Here is a 21,808-nt window from a genome sequence, read left to right as displayed (position 1 = left end):
ATTGTTTACATAGGGCTGCAGCATTTTGATGATGAACAGTATGAGACTGAATTGCTTGATTTGTTATGGTTGCTTCAAATAATTTTCTTTTGGGTAGCTTGATTAACAAGGGCATTCCCTTGTGCTAAAGCTTTAGGGAGCATGGAGTGAGCTCAAATATGTCTTATAAAACATGGAGCTCTATGTTGACGTTCAAGTCTTTGAAGAAGGAGAAATTGCTGAAATAGTTCCTCATTAGCAGTTGTCCCTAAGATGGTATTCTCTATAGTGGAAACAACCGTAAATAGTGAGAATCAATTTGGCCTGTAAAATTTGCAAAAGCAATTTGCCATTTAGTGGAAGTTTCCCAGAGCCATTGTTGTTGATTCTTTGAAAAAAGAAACAACAATAATTTGAGACTCAAAACCTATAAGCTGTAAGAGTTACCTACACCCCTTGATAATCAAGGAGGTGATAAGATTAAAATATGGACATAAAACTTTCTTTGGAGTAACAGCTAAATGAATCCATTTAATAGGACTTGAAGCTTGCCACAATAGTCCCGTTGGAGTGTAACTTGAGGGACAAATTAGTAAGGCAATTGATTGTTCAGGATTTATGCGCTTTAGTTGTGTTTATTGCAAGGCTTTTTCTACAAGCTTTTTTTTTTTTTTTTGCATTTTTCTGAAGCTGGAAATGGGGAGGCAGTCAGACAGACTCCTGCATGTGCCCGACTGAGATCCACCTGGCAAGCCCACCAGGGGGCGATGCTCTGCCTCTCTGGGGCATCGCTCTGTTGCATCCAGAGCCCTTCTAGTGCCTGAGGCAGAGGCCACAGAGCGATCCTCAGTGCCCAGGGAAACTTTGCTCCAATGGAGCCTCGGCTGCGGGAGGGGAAGAGATAGACAGAGAGGAAGGAGAGGGGAAGGGGTGGAGAAGCAGATGGGCGCTTCTCCTGTGTGCTCTGGCCGGGAATCGAACCTGGGAGTCCTGCACGCCAGGCTGATGCTCTACCACTGAGCCAACTGGCCAGGGCTACAAGCTTTAAAGCTTGCTGTCTTTCAGCTGTAAGTAGCCAAGGAGAAACTGTTTTAGCCGAGCCTCTAAGATTTTGTGGCTTTAGTTTTCAGGTAGTTGATTTCAAAGAAGGTCTAAACCAATTAATATTACCTAATAATTTTTGGAAATCATTTCAAGTTTGCAAATGATTCGTCTTGATTTCTATTTTCTGTGGACAATTTGTTGTCCCTCAATAATTTTTCCTAAATAAGAAAAAAGTAAAGATTGCTGTACCTTTTTAGGAGCTATATAAAGTCTTGATTCTTTCAAAGAATATTCTAGTTGTTGCAAAATGGTCAACACAGTGTCTTTATCTGGATGAGTGATAAGAATATCATCCATATAATGAATTATGTATGCCTTAGGGTGTTGCCTTCGTACTGGAGAGATAGCTTGAGAAACATATTTTTGGCACAAGGTAGGAGGACTGTTAGCCATACCTTGAGGCAAAACTCTCCACAGGTATCGCTCCATTGGAGCCTGGAAATTAAATGAAGGAACACTGAATGCAAAATGCTTGCAATCATGAGAGCTTAAAGGAATAGTAAAAAAGCAATCCTTTAAGTCAATAATTACAGGGTAAAAATTCCATGGAATGGCAGTAGAGGAAGGAAGTCCTAGTTGGAGAGGACCCATAATTTCCATAGTCTTATTTATTGCTTCCAAATCTTGTAATAGCCTCCAGTTTCCTGATTTCTTTTTAATGACAAATATAGGCATATTCCATGGGCTATTAGATGGTTCAATGTGCCAAGCTGTAGCTGCCCTTGTATCACTTGAGCAGCTGCCTTAAGTTTCTCCTGGGAAAGGGGCCATTGGTCTACCCATACAGGATTATCTGATTTCCAAGTAATTGGGTTTGCACAATGCATTATTGGAGCAGCAGGAGCTACCAAGGCCTCTATGCTAAATTTTGATATCCTAATCCACGCCTTCTGGTATTGGATGCCACTTCTATGAGGGTGAGAATTCCCCGCTGTTTTTTTTCCCTAGACCCTTAGTGGGCAAAAAAATCCCTGATCAAGCATTTGAGTATTGACTAAACTAAACTATTAGGACTGACAGGCAACGCTCCCATATTTTTCAAAACATTTCTACCCCACAAATTAACTGGCAATTCAGGGAGCACATAAGGCTGAAAAAATTCAGAATGACTTTCTTAATCTTCCCAGTGCAGAAAACTAGAACTTTGTTGAGGGGATTTACTCTGCCCTATACCTTGTAATTCTGTGGCTGCTGCATGAGTGGGCCAGGAAGGCAGCCAATGTAGCTTAGCAATAACAGATACATCAGCCCCAGTATCTAAAATTCCTTTAAATTTACACCCTTGTATTGTTAGTTCCATTTCAGGGCATTCCTGACCTATTATTTGAATTCAATTGGCAAAATCCGAGGAGCCAAATCACTAATTTCCTTGGGGCCCCCTTTGCAGGACATGGCCTGAGAAGCAGAATTAGCATCCTTATACTATTCTTTTAACTGCCTGAATTAGCCATGAGACAAATTCCTGAAATGACTTATTAGGGCCCTGCTTAATTTTGCTCAATTCCTTTGTTTTGCCTAATTGAGTATAACCTTACATATAAATAAGACAATTTACGCACAAAAAACACAAATATAACATATAACTTTGATTAATCCTAATACTTAAATTGCTATTTGGCTCCTAACTCTGAACACACCTCACAATGCACTAACCAAATCAGTAAGTCTTAAGGATTTACATTCTATTCTATTTAAATTTAAATGAGCGCTTCTTACAAGTTCTAAAAACATTTTATTTTTTCCTAAATATTAGAGCCAGCATTTCCAATTTTTGCATACAAAAAAACCTTAATTCAGGCCTTAAAAACACACATTTTAGACAACATTAAACAAAGACTAAACAGAAACAAGAATTAGATGAACCAGACAAACCAGAGAGAAACCTGGGATTTCAGAGTATATCCATATTAGAAAGATGCCCACCTGACATTAATAAGGGCATTTTTAGACAGAGGGACTGAAGGATGTGACTAAACAAAATCTCCCTGAGAAAATTTGCTCTTGGCAGCTGCTGGAATATTTTTTATGTTCAGATTCAACACAGGTCGTCTGCCTCAATTTCCAGGCAAAGAATAAGAAAGAAACAAAATAATAGTTCAGAAGATTCTAGTTAGAATATTAAAGAAAATCAGACCATAACAGGAAAAGCTGTAACTTTCCTAATACCTGAGTCTTCTATCCATTCTCAAATTCTATAGTCGCTGTAACTGGTGACTCAGGTTGACTATGCTGAGATTTTTCTCCTACTTTAACAGCCCCTTCATGAAAGTCCAACTTCCACAGCAAATAATCAACCCTGGAGAGACAAGCACAAGCTTGTCCCTTCCAGTCATTTGGGGGAAGAGCCTTTGCCCTAATAGTATCTAATAAACCAAGTGAAAAGGGGGCAGTAGGCCCATACTGTACACAAGCAAATTTAAGCTCTTTCAGAGTTCTAAAGGTACAGGTTCATGTTCCCGCACTAGTCTCCCTGTATCATCCTGTCTTTCTACAATAGGAAAACGGGTAAAGCCATTTATTGTTTCCCCTACATTTCGAACCTGGTCTATAGATTGTTGGAGAGGGGATTTCCCAGATTTTGAGCTATAGACTCTGCAATCAGCCTGATAAGGGAACGGAGGAGCAGAGGGTTGAATGTAGGAAGGAGCTGAGGGCAGCGGAGGCCCTGCGGCTAAGGCAGCCATAGCCACGGATTTTTTATCCCCCCTGTCATCCTCAGACTTCAAGTTATTCTCATATTCACATACCTCTGTTTCTAGCTTACCCTGATACTCTTCAGACAACGATCTGTCTTCATATGGAAATATTTTTACAAAAAGGTCCCTTATTTTTTACCCTGTCTCATAATCTTTTACTCCCAACTAAACTTTCCCCAAAAACTTTCTTTACTCACTGTGCACACTTCATTTTGGGGAGTTCTGACACCTTCCTTCAGTTTTAGTTTCCTCGTACTCATATTCAAGTCTCTGTTCAGGCGCCACTTGCTGTGGACCAGCGCGTCTCCTAATGATGGTGCGGAATTAAGAAAACATACTCATCAAGAAAAAATGGGACCTGGAGGACTCTTCAAATGCCGATGGCAATATCCGAGTGCCCCATAACTCCAGTTTGCTTTATTATCTAGCCATATGCAAATCAAGAAAGTCCTTGATACAAAGTTACATATCCAAGGCTAAAACAGGAACTCCCCCAAAGCATAAACAGGATGTATTAGTGAAATCTACTAACATCTGAAAACAAACAAAGAGTCAGAGGAAGGGCATGTAAATTGCTTCCAGCAACCCAAGGAAGCAAGTGAAGTGGGTGCAAATACTCAGCATCATAGCCAATATGGAGGTGAAGGGGGGAGAACTTAGCCTTTTGCCAAGCCTCAAATCTACAATGGCTTTTCGCCATTTATGGTCCACAACACAAAAGGTTAAATTACCTCTGATGAAACTATTCTTTTTTTATAACTTTACACATTTATTTATATCAACTTCTTATTGACCAAGATAATTAGTTTTAGACTACACTAGCTACAAAAATACTGAAGATACATCTCTGAACAGTAAAGATCAATAACCCCAAAATTTCCAAGCTCTTTTAGTAATAAAGAAGGGTGGAACAGATATCAGGTAGACAAATCCCAGGGTCTGTCACAGAAGGTAAGAAAGAAAATTCCAACAAGTACCAAAATCAATAGTAAAATGACCACACACATTGTATATAGTGGAAATTAATTAGAAACAATAACAAATACATTCACTTGAATATTAAAAATAAACTTTACTTCAGTTTAAGAAAACTTCACAATATAAGTGACCCACAAAAATAATAATATATATGAAAAGTTATGTGATATAGGTGAAAGGGTGTTGGGAGTTACAACTGCAGAGATTTATGCTAGAAAATGGAAACTATAAATTATGAGCTATGGATCACTTTAAAGATGAGACAATGTCAAAGCAATTCCACATTTACAGCATTTTAAAGAGTTCTCTTCCAGTATAAATTTCCTCATGCATAAGAGAAAAGATGCACCTGAAGGCATTCACATTGATTACATTTATTGGTTTTCTCTTCAGAGTGAGTTTTCACGTCATTGAAGTATGAGGGAAAATGAAAAGATTTTCCACATTCTTTACATTTTTGTCTCCCAATATGAGTTCTCATTTGCTGACTAAGAAATAAGATTTGAAGGTTTTCCCACATTCTTGAGATTTATATGAGTTCTCTTCAGTATGGGTTCTCACATTTGCACTCAAATGTTAGGAATTATACTTTCCCACATTTCTTTGTTTCTTTTTTCTTTACTTTATTTTCTTTTTTATTAGTGAGAGGAGGAGAGATAGAGAGACAGACTCCCACAGACTGGGCTCCAGCCAGCAACCCCCATCTTGGGCCCACCCTCAAAGCCAACACTCGGACCAACTGAGCTATCTTCAGAGCCCCAGTTGCCGGTGGAACCAATCGAGCCACCAGCTGTGGAAGAAGAGAAAGAGAAGTGGAAGAGGGAGGCGAAGAGAAACAGATGGTCGTTTCTCATGTGTGCCATACACTGGGTGATGCTCTGCCAACTGAGCCAACTGGCAAGGCCACTTTCCTACATTTCTTACACTTACATGGTTTTTCTACAGTGTGAATTTTCATATGGCTTTGAAAAAGACTAGATATAAATTAGGACTTTTTTTACACTCCAAATATTAATAAAATATTCTCTCCAATGTGAGTTGTCACATGTTTCCTAGGGAATGATGAATACTTGAAGGCATGCCATATACTTACAGTATTTCTCTCCAGTGTGCATTATCACATGTACAGTAAAATCCAAAGAATAAAAGAAAATTTTATCACAGTGTTTACAATTATAGGGCCTTTCTCCAGTGTTTGTACTTATGTGGTCATTAAAAGAGAAAGGAAAACTGTAGACTTTCCCATATTCCTTACATACTTAAAGCTCCTTTCTGATATTTTTCTCACTTGCAGAATAAGCGTTGAGGAATAAATGAAGATTTTCCCACATTCCCTATATCCATAAAACTTTTTTTCCAATATGAGTTCTTAGATGTACAGTAAGGGATGTGAATGAAATTAAGACTTTCTTACATTCTTTTACATTCATAGAATATATTTTTAATATGTCTCACATATGCCTTAAAGAATGAGGGACAATTGATTCTCCCATACTTTTACATTTTTTACATCATATGAATATAAAGATTATTTCTACTATGACTTTTTACATGTAAAGCAATACATAAAGAATGAATAAAGGCTTTACTACATACTTTATATTTATAACATTTTTCTCCAATGTGAATTTTTTCATGAGTCCTAAGATTAAAAAATATAGCTGAAGAGCTCTTTACATTCCTTATATTGATATGGTTTGTGTCCAGTGTGTGGTCATATATATGTCTCAGTAAGTAAGTAATTAATAAAGGCTTTATTTTTAAAAAAATTTTAGATTATATTTATTGATTTTTAGAGTGATGAGAGAGAGATAGAGTAAGACAGAGAGAAAAGGAGAGAGAGAGAGAGAGAAAGAAGAGAGGGGGAGAAGTGGGAAGCATCAGCTTGTAGTAGTTGCTTCCTGTATGTGCCTTGACCAGGCAAGCCCAGGATTTCAAACCAGTGACCTCAGCATTCCAGGTTGATACTTTATCCACTGTGCCACTACATGCCAGGCAATGAAGGTTTTCTTGTATCCAATAAATTTATAGGATTTTTCTTCAGTATGAGTTCTCTTATGCACAATTAAATTTGGAATCTGGCTGAAGACTTTTCCACACTGATTATCCCCATTATATTTCTCTCCTGTATGGACTATCTTATACACTGTAGATATTAAGGTCTCTCTGAAATATTTTCCAATTTAATTATATTCATAGAGATTCTCCACTATATGAATTCTTAAATTTTTCCTGTGTCTTACACTAATATTTTGTGCTATGGAAAAATGAATGAGGGTTACATAATAAAGTTTTCTAACATTGTAGGTGAAGTTGTATAATATTAATTTAAGGTAGATTGTGACAAATAAAAGCTATATATTCTTTTTTTGTGTGACAGAGACAGAGAGAGGTACAAATAGGGACAGACAGACAGGAAGGAGAGAGAGATGAGAAGCATCAATTCTTTGTTACTACACCTTAGTTGTTCATTGATTGCTTTCTCATATGTGCATTGACTGGGGGGCTACAGCAGACCGAGTAACCTCTTGCTCAAGCCAGCGACCTTGGGCTCAAGCTGGTGAGCCTTGCTCAAACCAGATGAGCCCGTGCTCAAGGTGGTGACCTCGGGGTTTCAAACCTGGGTCCCCCACATCCCAGTCCAACACTCTATCCACTGCACCACCTCCTGGTCAGGCAAAAGCTATATATTCTTATCCTTAAAGAGAATACACCCCAAAATGTCATAGGTAAAAAGTCAATTTAGGATATAAAATGATATACCAAAAAATACACAAGTAAAAAAAAGATTGAGAAACAAAAGCATGAAAACAGAGTATGAATAAAAATACAATGGACACGATCATATGAATAATTATATTAAATATACATGAAATGAATTCTTCAATTAAAAGGCAGAAATGATAAGTCTGGATAAAAAACAAGATCCAACTCTATACCATTTACAAAATATGGACTTAAAACATAAAGAGAGGCTGGAAGTAAAAAGATAAAAAATGATATATCATACAAACCCTAAGTGTAAGAAATATGTATGGGATGACTAGTAACATCAGATTGAAGGTATTATTAGATATCAAAAAGGATTTTTCATAATGAATAGTGTCAATTCATCAAGAAGATAAAACAATCCTATCTATGTGCATATCTAAAAGTAGAGCTTCAAAATACATGAAGTGGCCTGACCAGGCGGTGGTGCAGTGGATAGAGCATCGGACTGGGATGCCGAGGACCCAGGTTCGAGACCCCAAGGTCACCAGCTTGAGCGCGGGCTCATCTGGTTTGAGCAAAAGCTCACCAGCTTGGACCCAAGGTCACTTGTTCAAGCAAGGGGTTACTCGGTCTGCTGAAGGCCCGTCATCAAGGCACATATGAGAAAGCAATCAATGAACAACTAAGGTGTCACAATGTGCAACAAAAAACTAATGATTGATGCTTCTCATCTCTCCATTCCTGTCTGTCTGTCCCTGTCTATTCCTCTCTCTGACTCTCTCTCTGTCTCTGTAAAAAAAAAAAAAAAAAAAAAAATCAAAATACATGGTGTTAAAATATGCTAAAAATAAAAGGAGAAATAAAATCATAATCATAGTTAAAGATGTTAACATTTTTCTTTCATTAGTTGATAGAACATGTAGAAAAGTGATAATATAGCCTGACCAGGTAGTGCGCAGTGGTTAGAGCATCGGACTGGGATACAGAAGACCCAAGTTCAAAACCACGAGGTTACCAGCTTGAGTGTGGGCTCATCTGGCTTGAGGGCAGGCTCACCAGCTTGAGTGTGGGGATGCTGGTTTGAGTGTGGGATCATAGACATGACCCCATGGTCACTGGCTTGAGCCCAAAGGTCGCTGGTTTGAGTAAGGGGTCACTTGCTCAGCTGTAGCCCCCCAGTCAAGGCACATATGAGAAAGCAATCAATGAACAACTAAGGTGTAATAACAAAGAATTGATGTTTCTCATCTCTCTCTCCTTCCTGTCTGTCTGTCCCTATTTGTATCTCTCTCTGTCTCTCTGTCACAAAAACAAACAAAAAGAAAGTGGAAAGAATACAGAAGATTTAAAAAACATCAAAGCAACTTGGTTTAATTGATTCTTATAGAACACTACACATTTATTTCACAACAAAACTCATCTAATTTCAAAGAATTTAAGTCATATAGACTATGTTCTCAGACCAAAACAATTATTTTGCATATCAAAAATTATATTCCTGGACATTTGGAAATTAAACAACACACTTCTAATTAACCAATGGGTCAAAGAAGAAATCAACAGGGAAATAACAGATTAATTCAAACTGAATGATAAAACCACAATATCAAAATCCATAAATGCAGCTTTAATTTATATGTTCATATATCATATTTACTCTATATTAGAAAAGGAAGGCCCAGAGTCAATGATCTAAAATTTCAGAAAAACTATAAAAAGAAAAGCAAAACCAAACTAGGTATAAGAAAAGAAATAAAGACATAAGAGTGAAAATCAAGAAAACAAAACAGAAATTAATAGGAAAATAACAAAGACAAGGGTTTTATTTAAATTATTGATAAATTTTATGCACTCACTGCAATACTGATAAAAACAAAAGGACAGAAAACATTTTACCAAAATCAGAAATAAAAAAATGGGGGCATCATACATAGAAAAGGTGATAAAGGAATATTATCAATAACTTCAGGCCAATAGCTTTAAAACTGTAGATAAAATAGGCAAATTACTTTAAAACACATCACCAACTACATAAGAGGAAATAGACAATTGGAATTGCAGCAAGCCTAAGACACTGTTTTCAATTCAAAACATTCCCACAAGAAATGTTAGCCAGAGATGGCTTCTGTGATAAATCTTATCAAATAAATAAAGAAGAAATAATAAATACCTTATGCAAACTTTTTCATCAAAGAGAAAAGGAGGAAACAATTGCCACTCATTTTATGAGACCAGGATAACCCTGAAACTAAAACCTGACAAGTGCATATGAAAAATCACACACACACACACACACACATACACACACACACACACACACACACACACACACACCAATATCCCTCACAAACATAGATGCAAAAATTCTTAACAATGTAGTAGCAAATTGAATCTACCTAATATATATTTTTCACATTGCTGCATGCCACCTGGAAGAAAAACATATGAACAATTTGCCTGTCAATCACAGTTATGTAGGCGCTTTTCCATTCCCAGAGTGCAGGGCTCCAATTGAGGAGATCTGCTTGGGTATCTTTGTATTCTTCCACTGTTGCTGCCGTTATCTCATATTCGAAATGGAGAGGAACTTGATTCAGATTTCACTGCTGGTATTTCAGTTGTGACCACCACCACTCCTGCTGCGATGATCATTTGAACTTGCAAGTTGGAAACAACCAAGAGGACCAGTACTGGGGCAAGGCAAATGTCTCAGAAGCAAAATTAATAGGTCACCCAAAAACTTGGTAGCAAAGACAGACAGTATGTAATGTAATATTCTAAAAAGCAAACTTAATACAAAAATCCATGATGCATAAAATTTCAACCTTGAAATAATGACAGGATCCAACCCTGCACTTATACAATTTGGTCTCACCCTAATTCCAGCCCTGTCACATCCTGACGTCAACTTTTTTTGTTTCCTGATTTCATTGGAAGATAAAAGACTGTATTTGTGTTACACTTCTCTCTCCTGGGCTGCTCCTTCAAGGTCAAGAGGGCTATCAAACTTCTAGATCAAATAATGCTGCATTGTTACATTTATAAGAAAACTCCTTTAGTTTGTAAATATGATCTCTACTAGAATATGTCACTAATGCCACTTTTATGACAAACATTTTTTTTTAAATCATGCTTTAAAGATGCTTTTATTTTACTTCATTGCTGGTAACTAGGTCATGTTCTATGAAGATTTAACCCAACGTTCTTTTTTTATTTAATTATTGTGTTTACATAGATTCTAGGGTCACCCCAAATGCATCCCCCTATTCCCCTCAACATCTCCTTTGCCCCCCTCCGTACAGCGCCCTCCCCCCCCTTCCCTTCAGGTTTATCCCATCCTATCATCCCCTTTCCCTCTGTCCTCTTTTCCTCTGGTCCCTTTGATCCCTCTGTTGTCTCAATTCCGTTCCTCAGTTCTCATTATTCCTTGGATTCCTCAAATTAGTGAGGTCATATGATATTTTTTTTTCTCTGCCTGGCTTATTTCACTCAACATAATAGTTTCCAGGTCCGTCCATATTGTTGCAAAAGGTAATATTTCCTTCTTTTTCATAATCCCATAGTATTTCATTGTATATATGTACCACAGTTTTTAAATCCACTCATCCACTGATGGACACTTGGGCTGTTTCCAGATCTTCGCTATTGTGAACAATGCTGCCATAAACATGGGGGTGCATTTCTTTTTTTTCAGTTGGTGACAGGCAGTAAGCTCACCGACATCTATTGCAGCAATATCTTTGCTGATTTATCTCCACAAGCAAATGAAATAAAAGACAGGATAAACAAATTGGACTATATCAAAATAAAAAGCTTTTGCACAGCTAAAGACAATATGAACAGAATAAGAAGACAAACCACACAATGGGAGAACATATTTGACAATACATCTGATAAGGGATTAATATCCAAAATTTATAAAGAACTTGTAAAACTCAACACCAGGAAGACAAACAATCCAATCAAAAAATGGGCACAAGAAATGAATAGACACTTCTCCAAAGAGGACATACAGATAGCCAATAGACAAATGAAAAAATGTTCAACATCACTAATTATTAGAGAAATGCAAAGTAAAACCACAATGAGATACTACCTCACACCAGTCAGAATGGCGCTCATTAACAAAACAACACAGAATAAGTGCTGACGAGGATGTGGAGAAAGGGAACCCTCCTGCACTGCTGGTGGGAATGCAGACTGGTGCAGCCACTGTGGAAAACAGTATGGAGATTCCTCAAGAAATTAGAAACAGCCCTTTGATGCAGCCATCCCACTTATAGCAATATATCCCAAGGACACCATATCACTGACTGAAAAACAGAAATGACAAACATTTATGAAATAAAGAAAAATATCTTTACACTATGGGAAAAATATAGAAAAGTAATGTTACTCTGGAATATGTACCTATATGTGCAGTGCATTTCCACCACCTACTGAAACTACTCCCCTAGACACACACACACACTAATGCACAGATATACACAAGCACATACATAGACAAACACTCTGGGTGTAGCTGTGAAGTTAAAATTGTGGTATTACCATCCATGCATAGTGATAGATTCCTATTAATTTTTCATGATTATGATGATAAACTGAAAGTAATGCTTTTTTCAAGATATTCCAGATCAAACCATGAAAGACATAAATATATATATATTTTTTTGCATTTTTCTGAAGCTGGAAACAGGGAGAGACAGTCAGACAGACTCCCGCATGCGCCCGACCGGGATCCACCCGGCACGCCCACCATGGGGCGATGCTCTGCCCACCAGGGGACGATGCTCTGCCCATCCTGGGCGTCGCCATGTTGCGGCCAGAGCCACTCTAGCGCCTGAGGCAGAGGCCACAGAGCCATCCCCAGCGCCCGGGCCATCTTTGCTCCAATGGAGCCTTGGCTGCGGGAGGGGAAGAGAGAGACAGAGAGGAAAGCGCGGCGGAGGGGTGGAGAAGCAAATGGGCGCTTCTCCTGTGTGCCCTGGCCGGGAATTGAACCCGGGTCCTCCGCACGCTAGGCCGACGCTCTACTGCTGAGCCAACCGGCCAGGGCAAAAGACATAAATATTAATCATTTGGAGAAGCCTTTACATTCTATACTTTACCAATAAAGTATTTGTAAAATGCGATAGGAAAGTAGTGGAAACTGACACATTGTGGTCTCTGGGCCTGATTCGAAACATGCACTGCCTTATATTGAAAAGGTTGTTAGGAATTTCTGACCCTCTCACCAGGCATATTCTACCAAGACATGTAGATTGCTTATGACTCATATTTAGTCAATTAATTTTACCAAATAAAAAGTTTAGCCCTGCTATTCTGAGAGGGAAGCCAGTGTTCCAGATTGCTGTAGTCATCTTATCAGATACCACTAATGCAGGTTTACATGTATAACTGGCATTTATCAGCTTACCTTTTGCTCTGTTCTCCAAAACTCAATGTTTTGGGTTGCTATCATCCAGGAATATTTCTTTGAAAGTTCAATTATTCATATATGTTTGTATTAGCCAAATTGCATAAAGATACAAACTCCGTCACAGTAGCTCAGACTACTGTCCTTGGATAACAACTAAGTGAAGCAAAAGTATTTTCCTGACAAGCATCTCAAACATCTTAAATAGAAAACCTAAGACTTAGTCAGACAACTGTGTCTTTACCTTACTTGTGAGAAGAGATATGTCAGTTTGTAATGCATTTGTCTGTAATCAACAGAAGACTCAGTTACAGTTGCTTAATCACATAGGGGTTTGTTTATATTATGCAGCCAGGGAGAAGGTAGTGTAGAGCTGTTGCAGCAGTTTAACAGTGCTATAAGAAATTCAGGGAATTTCCATCTTATCATACTATCATACGAGCCTATTATATAGGCTTTTGTTTTGTGGCACCTATGGTTGCAAGTTGACTGCTTCCACCCCAGGCTTCCCCTCAATGGCCATGCTAGTTAAGAAAAAAGAAAATGGGCATAAATCTAAGGAACATGCCATTTCAGAATAGCCCTCACAAAAATATTTCCCTTAAGTCCAATCCCTCAATGATACTTTACAATTGTTAGAACAGTGTTCTATAATATACCTACCTGCAAGGGATTATGGAATCATGAATATTTTGGCCTAGGAAGGCAAAATAACTGGGTTGGAAATAGATTTTTTTTAACTAGACACATTACAAATTACCACAAACTTAGTGTTTAAAAATCTAAAATTATTATCTTACAGTTCTAGAATTTAACAGTTAAACTGGACCAAAGTTAAGGTAGGGTTTCATTCCTTTCTGGAGGCTCTAAATAAAAATATATTTTCTTGTCTCTTCTGGGAGGGTACCTGCATTCTTTTGCTTGTGGCTCCCTTCTATCTTCAGTTGGTAACGGCTGGTTCAGTCTTTTTTATGTAATAACACTCTGATACTGACTCCTCTACTACTTCCTACTTCCACTTCTTATTAAGGGCACTTGTAATTATAGTGGAATCACCTGGGTAATCTAGGGCAATCTCCTTATTTCAAGGATAGCTTATTCTCTACCTTAATCCTATCAGCAATCTTAATTCCCCTTTGTCACATAACATCTTTGGTTTTCCTTTCAGAACCTGGTTTCCTGAGTATGAATCTCTTAGCTTTAACATTCTTTACAACTTGAATAGGCTGTGAATTTCCCAAATCATTAAATTCTGGTTCCTTTTTACTTAACAGCCCTTCCCTCAGTCTATCTCATTCCTTTCACATTTTACTAAAAGCAGCAAGAAGAAACCAAGCTGCAACTTCAACCTTATCCTGGAAAGTTTTCTCAGCTAAATAGCCAAGTTCATTGTTTCCAAGTCCTTCTTTCCACATTTCCTCTGTAGGGACTATTCAGCTAAGTTTTCTGCCACTACAACAAGGATTTCCTTTCCTCCAGTATCCAGTGACATTTTCATTTCTTTTCTGTGTAAAGACATCAGATGTGACTTTAACACTCATATTTCCACCAACAGTCTCTTCACAATTATTTAGGTATTCTGTAAGGCAATATGTGCTTTCTCACCATACTCCTCACTTTCTTTTGAGTCTTTGCTATCAGAATTGTCAACATCCATATTTCAACTAACAGTCTGTCGAAAACTGTAAGGACCAAGAGAAGATCAGAAAATAAGCAGGGCACTAATGGAACAGGGAACTTAAGGGTTACAGGCAGGTCCTGCTCCTGTTCTGTTAGGAATAACATGCCCAAGGTCGTTCAAGAAGCAGAGACAGATAGGGACTCTGGGAGGCTGAAAGAAAGAGAGAGAAAAAAAGGAAAAAGAGACAAATGTTTGCATTCTATTGGTTAAGAGACCCTTATCAGAAGTTTATGTTTGAAATTCTCCACTGAGTAATACCCCCCCCCCGTAACTGCGCACGACCTCCCTAGCCAATGACTAACAGCCACATCAGCTTCTGTATGATGCTTGCTCATCCTAGATAGCCACCCTATAAAAAGGAGCCATTTTAGAAGCTCGTGGCTGCAGTGCTCCAGTCTCTTCGGAGGCGTGGGTTGCCTGCAGTCCCTGCGCTGGTTTAGGGGGCTGCAGTGTTCCCCTGTGTGGGTTACCTGCAGTCCCTGCGCAGGTTTAGGGGGCTGCAGTGTTCCCCTGTGTGGGTTACCTGCAGTCCCTGCACAGGTTTAGGGGGCTGCAGTGTTCCCTTGCATGGGTTGCCTGCAGTCCCTGTGCAGGTCTGCAATAAAACTTATAAAATTTACTTTGCGTCTGCTGTGGCCTATCTCGCTAGGATGTAACAAAAACAGTCTAGGCTTTTTTGATCAGGCTTTTTAAAAATTCCTCCAGCCTCTGCCTACTACCCAATTCCAAAGCAACTTCTACATTTTGTTATTTGTAACAGTGGCACTCCACTTCCAGGTACCAGCTCTGTATTAGTCAGCATTCAACCACAGAAAGAGAACCAGCAGGTAGATATATTAAGAGATTTATTGCAAGTAAATGATTCATTCAATTGTGGAAGCCAGGGAGGCTAGTCCAAAATCTGAAGAGCAGGCAGTTTAAAAAGGCAGGCTGCAAGTCGAAGCACAAGCTGAAGCTGCTGTCCAGTCATCATTTCTTCTTCATCTCAGGAAGGACTCACTGCTGATTTTAAGGCCTTTTAACTGATCGAATCAGGCCAACCCAGATCATTTAGGATATCCTTTCTATTTTAAGGTTAGCTGATTAGCAACCTTAATTCCATCTGAATCTTAAGCCTCCTTTGCCATAAAATATAACATGTTCAGAGGTTTCAGGGAACAGGATGTGAACATGGTAAGGGGGTCATTATTCTGCCTATCATACCACTCTGTAGTATCTGCAAAGTTAAAAGGCTCCTGGAGATAAAGGAGTCCTCACAATACAGCTGATTATTTCTTCAAATCCTTCATCTACCTCATTACCACATCCTTTAATAAGTTTTCTTCAACTAATATTAATTATACAATGTATTTTTCCCAGATTCCTTAAAAAGCAAAGGCAAGTAGATAGATATCGGCATATTGTGCCATCAAAAGTTCCTTTAGGCCTAGAATTTGGAGCTCACTTGAGAATTTCTCTACAATAGCAAGAGACAATCTCAGGATATGCACCTGGTCCTGGAATCTATTGACCTTTAGAGTTTACATGAACAAGTTAAACACAGTCAATCTGGGTATCAGTAAAACTGTCCAGAACTCTTATCAGAACCATAACTTCAGTTAAATATAAGGAAGAACCATGAGTTTTTTCAACGTTAGTGAGAAAGATATATTTTCATGAGATAACATGTATTTTAGAGTGAAAGTCTACTAATTACAAGTGTGATTTTTTAAAATATAAATAGCATGAAATTATACATGTTGCTGACTACTGATAAAACAAAATGCAAACAGAGCTTGAAAGAAGCTGGACATGTGTGAATACAAACTGATTCCTCCCAAAGAGAAAATGGGTTATAAAAAAGCCATAGTTGTGTAAAAATACAAAACAAAAACAAAAAACCACAGAACAAACAAACAAAAAAAACCCCTAAAAACAAAACTCTGATAATTTAAAAATGAAATATGATATAAAGGAACCAGATATTCTTATACAGTGTCTTATAGTGAAATAAGTACTTCTAAAATTACAATTATGTTTATTCTGAGAGGTTAACTTTCATTTTATCCTTTAGTAATGAGTTCTGAATTTAAATTTTTTTTTTTAAGTGAGAGGCAAGGAGGCAGGGAGATGAACTCCCGCATGCACCCTGACCAGGCCACCAACCCCCCTACAGGGTGATGCTCTGCTCATTTGGGTCTACTGCTCCATTGCTTGGCAACCGAACTATTTCAGTGCCTGAAAGGAGGTCATGGAGCCAATCACAGTGCCCAGAGCCAACTTGCCCAAACCTTTGGAGCCATGACTGTGAGAGAGGAAGAGAGAGTGAGAGAGAGAGAGAGAGAGAAGAGGGTGGCAGAGAGGTGAAGAAGCAAATAGTCATTTCTCCTGTATGCTCTGACTGGGAATCAAACCCGGGACTTCCACATGCCGGGCCAACGTTTTACTGCTGAGTCAAGAGTTCTAAAATTTTAATCAAGTATGAACTTTCCTGATTTTAAAAATACAATAGTTAGAAAAGTAATTATAGGACAACAAAATAAAGAATACCTTTACTGAGAAAAAATATGAAAAATGAAAAACAGAATTAAAGGCTACCACTGCATTCAAAAAAATGTAAAGGAGACAACACTAATGCTGCACGTGGGGGAACTTCAGATACCTAAACTATTATGAAATGTTGGATTTCCCCCTGACTTCCTCCCAATGTCCTGGCCTACTATATTGGGGAAGGTCGGCTTTAAGAATTTGAACTCATTACACCCAGAGTCTCCCATCAAACACACCTCATACTGGTAGCTCTGAGACAGGGTCCCCGTGCCACTGACGTCTACCGGTTGGCCCGGAAAGTGACCCTCAGGCACCGAGCAGCCACCCACCCAGGCGGCCCTGCTCCGCCTGCACAGCCGCCCCGCGATGAACGCCAGCACCGAGAACAGGAAGAGCGACGACACCGACGCCAACGCGATGACCAGGTAGACGGTGAGCGGGTCGGCCTGGGCCGCGTCGGCCGCCGCTTCGGGCAGCGGCAGGTAGGGCTGCGAGAAGCCGTCCACCAGCAGCACGTGCAGCGTGACGCTGGCCGAGCGCGGCGGCTCGCCGTTGTCCTTGACCAGCAGCAGCAGCCGGTGCTTGGCCGCGTCGCGCTCGCTCAGCAGCCGGGCCGTGCGCACCTCGCCGTTGTGCGCCCACACGCCGAACAGCCCGGGCTCCGTGGCCTTGAGCAGCTGGTACGACAGCCAGGCGTTCTGGCCCGAGTCGCCGTCCACCGCCACCACCTTGCTCACCAGGTAGCCGGGCTCGGCCGCCCGGGGCACCAGCTCGGTGCAGGGCGCCGAGCCGTTCTGCGGCGGGTACAGCACGAAGGGCGCGTTGTCGTTGGCGTCCAGCACCTGCACGCGCACCAGCGCCTGGCTGCTCAGCGCCGGGGCCCCGCGGTCTGTGGCGCCCACGAGGAACTCGAACGCCTGCAGCGCCTCGAAATCCAGCGCCCTCAGGGCGAACAGGTGTCCGTTGTCCGCGTTGATGGACACCAGCGAGGCCAGGGGCAGGCTGGGGTCCTGGGGCGGCAGCAGCGAGTAGGTGACCTGGGCGTTGGCGCCCGCGTCTGTGTCAGTGGCGCTGACGCTGCCGATGTGCAGGGCGGGGCTGTTGTTCTCGCGGATGAAGAGCGTGTAGGAGGTTTGGGTGAAGGCGGGGGCGTTGTCGTTGACGTCTGAGACCAGCACGGTTATGTTGTGCTGGGTTTTCAGTCTGGGTGTCCCCAAGTCGATAACTGTAATAGTGACGTTGTACTCGGCTCTGGTTTCTCTGTCCAGAGCCCCATTTGTTACCAGGGTGTAGAAATTCTCTTCAGTTGGTTTCAGGAGGAAGGGGAGATCGTCTTGGATAGAGCAAATCATCCTTCCATTGTCCCCTGAGTCTCTGTCTCGAATCCGAAACAGGGCCACTTCTGTCTCTGAGGAATTTTCAGGAATGGGGCTGGTAAGTGATGAAATAGTTACTTCTGGAGAGTTATCGTTGACATCCACAACTTCAATGGAGACAGAGCATTTTCCAGAAAGTCCCCCGCCATCAGAGGCATCTATATCCAGCTCATATGATGATATTGTCTCAAAATCTAGTTTTTTAATTAGTCGAACTTCTCCTGAAAGGCTGTTTACTTCAAAAGTTGTGCTTATCTCCTGAGAACTGTAAGAAAGGGAGTATGATATCTGTCCGTTTGTCCCACTGTCTAAATCTCTAGCAGAAACCTTGACAACTAGGGAACCTACAGGGCTGTTCTCTGGGACCTGTACTTGGTAGAGCATCTGTGCAAACTCAGGGGCGTTGTCATTGATATCCAAGACCAAGATGTGGACCTGGGCGGTGCCAGACAGGCGTGGAGAGCCGCCATCCAGGGCTGTGAGGGTTAATCTGAGCTCGGCCTGCTCCTCACGATCCAGCTCTTTGTCCAGCACCAGCTCTGGGAATTTCCTACCTTCCCCCCGGTCGCGGGTGGAAACATGGAAGTGCGAGTTAGGACTGATGTTGTAGTTTTGGATGTTGTTGTTGCCCACGTCCAAGTCCTGGGCTTTTTTCAGAGGAAACATGGTCCCAGGAGGCCTATTTTCTGGGATTTTCAGCGTCATTTCTCTTTCAGGGAACTCAGGAGAATGATCATTTATGTCTCTCACCAGTAGCTCAGCTCGAAATACTCCCAATGGTTTTTTCAGTAACACTTGGAAATGCATTACACATGGATCAGTGGGGCCACACATCTCCTCCCGGTCCAGTTTCTCATTTAATATCAAGTCCCCGGTATGCAGATCAAGTTGCAATCGGGGTTCATTATCCTCAGTGACCACCCGGGCACCCCGCGAAGCTAGCTCTCCCGCTCCCAGCCCCAGGTCATCGGCCAAGTTGGCCACAAAGGAACCGCTCTCTGTTTCCTCCAACACAGAATAGCGACGGGATTCCCAGCCTGCCAGAGCCACTCCCACCAAAAGAAAGAGAATCAGGACTTGCCTTTGTTTAGGAAAGCGCTCCCCTTCGACCTCCATCTTTATTCTACAAACACCTTTCCAGGATCCGGGTCCAGCTCTACCTTAGGAAGCAATGAGACTGAGACAGTGTTGGATCTCTCAGTTGGTAACCTGTCCGGAAATGTCGGTGAATAGCCTTCTCTGGAGATTTACTAGTCCTCAGCAAGGCTTAGAGGCTTTTCTCCTCCGCTAGAGATCTGAAATGAGTTAGTTGAATAACCTGGTTTCTTTTCATATTTTTCTTTTTTAAAAACGCCTTAGCCTACAGCGCCACCATGTGTTGTCTTCAGGAAAAAAGGCTACAATTGTAGTCTCTCTATGTATCTGTAATAATCTAGTAAACCCAGTTATCTATGTAGTAGTACCAATAATCTATTGGCGGCTTGGAAATGTTTTTGGGATATGATGTAATCAGAAAACCATGCTATTAAATTATTTATTCTTTTATTCAAAGATGTATTATTGATATCTATGTATGAAGTTCTTAAATACATTTGTAAACAACTGAGACATGGTTTCTATCTTCTAGAAACTGTTAGTCTGGTTGGGATGTTCTGAAGAGAACTGAGAGGTGACAGAAGACTTCACAATAATCAGTAGTCTTGTAAAAATGACAGTTTGCCTATGTGATTAAACTCTCAGAAAAAAAAGGATGAATTTCTCTAGATTTTCTGTCAAATTCTAGGAAGCCTATGTGTCAGAATTGTAGTTCTCATGGGTTGAATGAAGTTCTCATTGGTTCACATCAAGGAAAAAGCTCTAGTTAATTGCAGTTTACATATTTATCTACATAAAGTTAGAGAGTTATGATCTTATGAAACTTTCAAACTATGGGAAAATGCATATGAGGGCAGTTCTATAGCTCTCAGCTTGCTTCATCTTCTTAGCATTGATCACCATCTGATATAGTAAATATGAAGATGTTTAATTATTTCTTTTCTGTGTCATTCTTGAGTTCCAAAACTTGGTTTTGTTTACTTCAGTGTCCCTCAACAGCTAGTTTCTGGCACATGGTAGACACTCAACAATTCATTTAAAATTTTTGACAGACGGAGTCTTCTTCTAACATAAAAGCCCGCTTTTTGGATTAATTCCTATGTAACACATAAACACAGACAAAAATGTGGTACTAGCCAGAGGGAAAGGGGTTGGTGGCTAAGTGGAGGTGGGCAAAGGGAAGGGAAATAGGAATGGAAAGAGACTTTGCTTTGAGTAATGGACTCAGAATGCAGAAGATGTTTTATTGGGTTGTATGATTTTGTGAACCAATGTCATCCCAATAAATTTAATTAAAATTAAAAAAATTAAAAACAAAAGCACCTTTTAGTTCCAAGTTCAAACAAACAAACAAAAGCCCACATTTTTTATGGGATCTTAGTTCAGTATATGAGACACCATTTTCCCAAGTAGCTATTTTATATGCTATTTAGAATAGTAATTTAAAATAATTCAGAATTATCTAAAATATTTTTCACTAAGGGGCAAAATATCCTAGATCTCCCATAAAAAAGAAAGACCATAATAACCACTTATAGTGATTCTACAAATAATGTATATATTTCTTTCAAACATATTTTACTTTGTCAGTGTTATATCACACTAATGCTATTATTACACTAATGATAGTAAAGACTATTTCTTATATAGAATTTTCTAAGAATTTCTACTAAACACTCCATAAGCTGTACAAACTGGAAATATCTATTAATTCTCAAAATTATGTAGTCTAACAAAAGCTTGTGCTTGTCCCTTTACAGACCACTAATATTTCACCACCTTTTGACCAAAATATTGTCAAATGTGTATGACAACCACAATTTTAAAAGTATGAAATTAATAGTAAGTTTCAATCCATACAAGAATATATAAACATGTCTTTGACAAGTGAAAAAACCCACCTCTCTACCTTAATTATAAGAAAATTTATTAAAAGAGCACTTGTTTCCAAAAACCCAAAAGAGAGCCCTGGCCGGTTGGCTCAGCGGTAGAGTGTCGGCCTGGCGTGCGGGGGACCCGGGTTCGATCCCGGCCAGGGCACATAGGAGAGACGCCCATTTGCTTCTCCACCCCTACCCCCTCCTTCCTCTCTGTCTTTCTCTTCCCCTCCCGCAGCCAAGGCTCCATTGGAGCAAGGATGGCCCGGGCGCTGGGGATGGCTCCTTGGCCTCTGCCCCAGCCTCTGGAGTGGCTCTGGTCACGGCAGAGCGACGCCCCAGAGGGGCAGAGCATCGCCCCTGGT

At 40.2% G+C, this 21,808-nt stretch overlaps 1 protein-coding gene and 1 long non-coding RNA gene across 2 annotated transcripts; both read right to left on the bottom strand.

The window, feature by feature from the left end:
* Positions 1–14,793: 14,793 nt before the first annotated feature.
* LOC136335970 (uncharacterized) lies at positions 14,794–15,219 on the bottom strand. The gene is made up of 2 exons (XR_010731344.1): positions 15,037–15,219; positions 14,794–14,983 (listed from the first exon to the last, which is right to left on the bottom strand). It is a non-coding gene; the product is annotated as an uncharacterized lncRNA (long non-coding RNA).
* A 185-nt stretch (positions 15,220–15,404) lies between these two features.
* On the bottom strand, positions 15,405–19,746 carry LOC136333518 (protocadherin beta-15-like). The gene has a single exon (XM_066272749.1). It carries the CDS (start codon positions 19,585–19,587, stop codon positions 17,200–17,202), a length of 2,388 nt encoding a protein of 795 aa, XP_066128846.1. The 5' UTR covers positions 19,588–19,746; the 3' UTR covers positions 15,405–17,199.
* Positions 19,747–21,808: the final 2,062 nt, after the last annotated feature.

The sequence above is a fragment of the Saccopteryx bilineata genome, chromosome 4 (genome assembly GCF_036850765.1).
Source record: "Saccopteryx bilineata isolate mSacBil1 chromosome 4, mSacBil1_pri_phased_curated, whole genome shotgun sequence".
In the NCBI taxonomy this organism is placed as follows: domain Eukaryota; kingdom Metazoa; phylum Chordata; class Mammalia; order Chiroptera; family Emballonuridae; genus Saccopteryx; species Saccopteryx bilineata.
Note: the sequence above shows the minus strand (reverse complement) of the source record. Positions and strands in the feature narration are given on the sequence as shown.